This window comes from Halyomorpha halys, unplaced genomic scaffold (genome assembly GCF_000696795.3).
Source record: "Halyomorpha halys isolate HHAL.00 unplaced genomic scaffold, Hhal_1.1 Scaffold46.1, whole genome shotgun sequence".
Taxonomy (NCBI): Eukaryota; Metazoa; Arthropoda; class Insecta; order Hemiptera; family Pentatomidae; genus Halyomorpha; species Halyomorpha halys.
Window position 1 is genome coordinate 492 of NW_027109456.1, and position 4,849 is coordinate 5,340.

The 4,849-nt window shown below is 28.5% G+C and overlaps 1 protein-coding gene across 1 annotated transcript; it reads left to right on the forward strand.

The window, feature by feature from the left end:
• The first annotated feature begins 311 nt into the window (after positions 1–311).
• Positions 312–3,078, forward strand: LOC136795822 (glycine dehydrogenase (decarboxylating), mitochondrial-like). The gene is made up of 4 exons (XM_067047639.1): positions 312–540; positions 882–989; positions 1,861–2,006; positions 2,942–3,078. The coding sequence occupies exons 1-4, from the start codon at positions 330–332 to the stop codon at positions 3,050–3,052; spliced, it is 576 nt and encodes a 191-aa protein (XP_066903740.1). The 5' UTR covers positions 312–329; the 3' UTR covers positions 3,053–3,078.
• Positions 3,079–4,849: the final 1,771 nt, after the last annotated feature.

Sequence of the window (4,849 nt, forward strand, 5' to 3'; positions counted from 1 at the left end):
GCTCAAAATTGTGGCAAACACACAGAAAGAGTCTCTACTGAGGACCACTTACTAGTGACACAAGAAAACTGAGGAGCCATCGTTATCAGACAGCAGACAATTCTGTTTTCCAATATATGTCCATTATATATCCCTTTTTCCAGTACCCTCTTAAAATGCATTTCAAACGCAGTAAAAGAGATTGATTCCACCAATTCTCATTACTAGTGATTCCAAACACTACACGACCATGGGGCTTAAGAGTAAAAAAAAAAAATATGAGTAATTTTATAAAATAATGTTTTGTATTTTTTTTTTTAAGGTAAGCAATTTTACTCGGATTTTTTCAGATGATGGGAGCTAAAGGATTAAGAAAAGCAACACAAGTAGCTATACTAAATGCAAACTACATGAGTAAACGACTTGAAGGACATTACTCTACTTTGTTTAGAAGTCAGTCTACTGACCTAGTAGCTCATGAATTCATTCTTGATGTGCGAGAATATAAAAAAACAGCTAATGTCGAGGCAGTAGATATTGCAAAACGTTTAATGGATTTTGGTAAGCAAGCTTATCCATATAAATTTACTGCAATTTAGATTGAAGTTCTAATAATACAAGAGAATAACTAAGATTCAAGATTCACTTTCTTATGAAAAGTTGAAAATAGAGTTGCATAAGTAAAAACATTATTGCACTTAAATATTTTATACATAAGAATGATTATACCTATATAAATCCAAGAATACAGGCTAAAAACCAGTAATATTGCTTTTTCTATAAAAGCATATTTATAAAAATATTATAAATTGAAAAAACATTTGATTGCTTTAATTAATATATCAACTATGTTTCCTTTTATGAGACAATTTCTGATCATATTTTTTAAAAATTTATTTTAGGCTTCCATGCTCCTACAATGTCTTGGCCTGTAACTGGTACTCTCATGATAGAACCAACGGAGTCAGAAGACAAAGAAGAGCTCGATAGGTTCTGTGAAGCACTTATTTGTAAGTATATATTTGCTAAATATGTTTCAGGAAATGGTATGATGACCAAAATTAGAACATCAAATGACAGTAATTATTTGATAGACAATGTTCATATGCATAGCAGGAATTTAGAAAAATCTTTTGAGACAAATAAGTAAGAAAACCAGACCGTATACGCAGGACTAATAAACAAATCTTTTTATTTCAGTATTTCATTCGAAAACTGTTTTATCATTTATCAGAAAAACATGAAGTTTGAAAAAAAGAATGCCAGGAAGAATAGGTTTTTTCCAAAATCATGAGATGTAGGAATGTTATGTTTGAAATATATTGAAACATCAAAAAGGCAATTTAAATATTGAAACCTAGTAATGAAAAGTTTTAGTGTACTGTTGACCCCATCGCCATGTGGCAGCAACTACACTAAAATTTCATTATCGTACTTTTCCTTGTCCTCGAAAACTTTAGCATTTAAAAAAAAAATCAATACTTTGGAGTTTTTAAACTACCTTCTGAATGAATAAAACGAAACTGCTAAAAATAAAAAGAATCCAAGAAATCATCTTTCTTATTTTGGTCCTTAACAGAAACAACCATACACACTTAACTTTTCCTCTGTTGATTCTACAAAGATAAGTAACCAAAGAATACAAGATCACCTAAGGATTATTAAGATGAATGACTGGTTTCAAAGAGATCTTTTAATTTCATCACTAAGTTTCTTACAATATTCGATTTAATAAGGAGTAACATGATATTTCATAATTTTCTAAGAGTAGAATAAAAAACCATAAAGAAATGGATAAATCATGAAATTATTTATCAGAAAAAAGTTGAATGCATATTTAGTAAATATTTTGAGTTTTAACTATTAGAACATAATTTACAGGTATTAAAGAAGAAATTAATGAAATTGAAAAAGGGGGAATGGACAAGCGCATAAATCCTTTAAAATGTGCTCCACATACTCAAAAACAAATTATAACAGAAGACTGGAATAGGCCATATACTAGAGAGCAAGCTGCATTTCCAGCAGTAAGTATGATAATCTGTATAATGTATCTATATTAAAGAATTATGAAGTTGGAGGAATCATTTTATTACATCAATAAAGAACATATTTCCTGAATTATCACAAAACATATCACATTTATTCTTCTCTGCCACCACAGATTATTATGTTTTCCAAATTGTATGAAATTTTCATAATAAAATTATAAATAATTTTATATATAGGAAGATGGAAGAACAATCATCTTATATATCAATTTTTACGGTCAACTATATATACATATATAAATAATTATGATTAACCTGAAGATAGGACCCAAATAAATTCTGACTATTTATTTAGAAAATAAGAAAAAAAAAGAATTATGAAATGCGACCCTGGGATTCACAAGTTAAAACTGTATTTTTTTTTCCAAATAACTATTAACTGTGTAGCTATGAGTAAAAATAAAAGGATTATGAAACTTGGAACTATGAAATGCGTATTTAAATTCAAATAATAATAAAATTAAAGGAAATATATAGTCAGATTCAGTTCTTGTAAATAATAACAACAGATATGAAAGTACAACAAATTCTCAAGAATTTTAGGAATTTCCTAGCAAGTTACATTGGCCCAATGTCCTAGTAGTATAGGGGATGTCAACTGATATATTGAACTTTTTTTCTTGTTCCCGTTCTTATTCAAGTTTTCATATAAATAAAAATAAATAGCAAATACGGAGTGAAAGACTTAAAAATATACAAAAAAGGAGAAATGTATATAAATAAAAATTGATTAAATTGATCCATAATGTAATAAAAACATAAAAAAGTGGTATTGATTATTGGTAAAAGTGATATTTTAGTCAGAAAACAATATGAATTTACATGTAAATACTTTCCCTATTCATGAACTATTAAACTCCACAACTGGTTTCTTACAATCTAATTTTAATGTAAATTCTATTTAATTTCAGGCCTTTGTCAAAGCAGAGACCAAAATCTGGCCTAGTGTAGGAAGGATAGATGACATTTATGGAGATAAGCATTTGGTTTGCACCTGTCCACCATTGTTACCTGATTTTTAAAATAAACTTTTTTTATATAAAGATTGTTTTTCAATTGCCACATGTTAATCACTATTAACAAATCAAATTTTAAACTAAGATTTGATTCTATTTATGGCTTCTTGCAGAACAAACGATTACAATTTCTGATAAAAATGAGGTAGGTTGTAGTATTGGGGGAAAAAAAAAGAAACATTTATTTGCAAAAATGGCTAGTTTAAATAATCAGTGATGTAACTTATTAACACATTGATGAAACCATAGTCATGTTTGTAATTACTTTCATTGTTTCTTACAATGGTTTTATATCACCCCGTATCAAAAAGAGATATTCAAGTTCATTTCTGCATTAAGCCATGAAAGGATCCTAAGATAAAGCTACTCATTAAATCACAAACCTTGACTGTTTTCTAAATACTTTCCACTGATCTTTCTTCTAGAATAAACAGGAAAATATTCACAATCATTTCACTCAAATTTTTTTAAAATATGATAAAATTTAAAAAGCGTACCTTTCACAATGTTTACAAGGAAGCTTTTTTTTCATGGTTGCTTGGATTGCTTAGGCAGTGAGTTTGCAGAAAATTAATAAAAAATAAAACTATTCTGGAGTAAACTATTATGGCAAACTACTTTTTTTTTGGAATTGCTTTAAATTTTATATAATAAAAAAGTGAAATGTATATAATTATGATTTTCAATCACATGCACAAATTAAACTGGAAAGTATAAGAATTAGAAAAGAATTAATCTTGTTTTTAATTTTGCAAGATTTCCAATCTCCCACACTTCTTATCTTGAGACGAATTTCTGAAAAGAGATATATGTATTTATGTAATCTTATGTAACACTGCCTGTTTTAGCTTTGTCTGCCTATGATTTCCGCTAGATTAAATCTTACAGTAATCGTAATGTATTGTTTTGTTTTTTCTGCGTGTGCGTGATTATTTGGTTTAATCTTATCTTTACTCGCAGGTGGTCTTTAAAAACTTATTGATGATCAATAATTACTAAAACTTCGTTATTAGGAATTATATAATAATTGAGATTACTTAAATGTTTTCATTTTCTGAGATAACTTATTTAACAAATGAAGAATCTGTACAACTTCAATCCACTATTACAATTCGTTGGCGGGTAGTAATGGATATATTAGAACTCAGCATGCGACTGGTGTAATCGATTATAACTTTTTAAAAACTGTATAAAAAATATTATAAACTTCCACTAGGACCTTTTTGATTTCCAGAAATTGACAAATTTAACGGTAAAAGTTACAATTCGTGGACACAGTCTCCCCCACACTCAATATTTCCATCCATTTATTTTTGTCAGTAACATTAATATATGGATCTAGATATAATGAAAAGAAAACTTACTAATATATTATAATAACAAGAATTTATTGTATTACCTGAAATAAAACGCCGTTAAACAAATACGATATACTTCTTATTTACAAGAATTATTCCTTACCTTCTTTTCTGTGATAGTTTCAATATTTGAAACGAAAAATAATGTCATTGCTAACCCCGATTGGATAGATAAAACTCTCTTTTAACTATAAGCTTTTTACAACATTCACATATTAAGTTTAAAAAGATAGACGTTGTTTAATAAGACTAGGTACACAAAACATAACCGCCCGTAGTTCACATGGTTTAGGAGCAGATCTTTGCAATTTGAGAACTTCGTTGGCGTCGGTTTGAATTCGGCTTGGGGATTCGACTTTTTTCTTTTCGTAGCTGTCCCACAAAATGAAAACCTGATCCCTTATCAGGGTTAGAATAGGTTAGTCACCCCTAGATAAACCTAAAT

Excerpts from the sequence above, each read along its gene's own strand:
- LOC136795822 (XM_067047639.1), top strand. The coding sequence starts at position 330 with ATGATGGGAGCTAAAGGATTAAGAAAAGCAACACAAGTAGCTATACTA. Across the intron at positions 541-881 it reads AAAACGTTTAATGGATTTTG|GCTTCCATGCTCCTACAATG; the intron begins GTAAGCAAGCTT and ends AATTTATTTTAG. Across the intron at positions 2,007-2,941 it reads AGCAAGCTGCATTTCCAGCA|GCCTTTGTCAAAGCAGAGAC; the intron begins GTAAGTATGATA and ends ATTTAATTTCAG.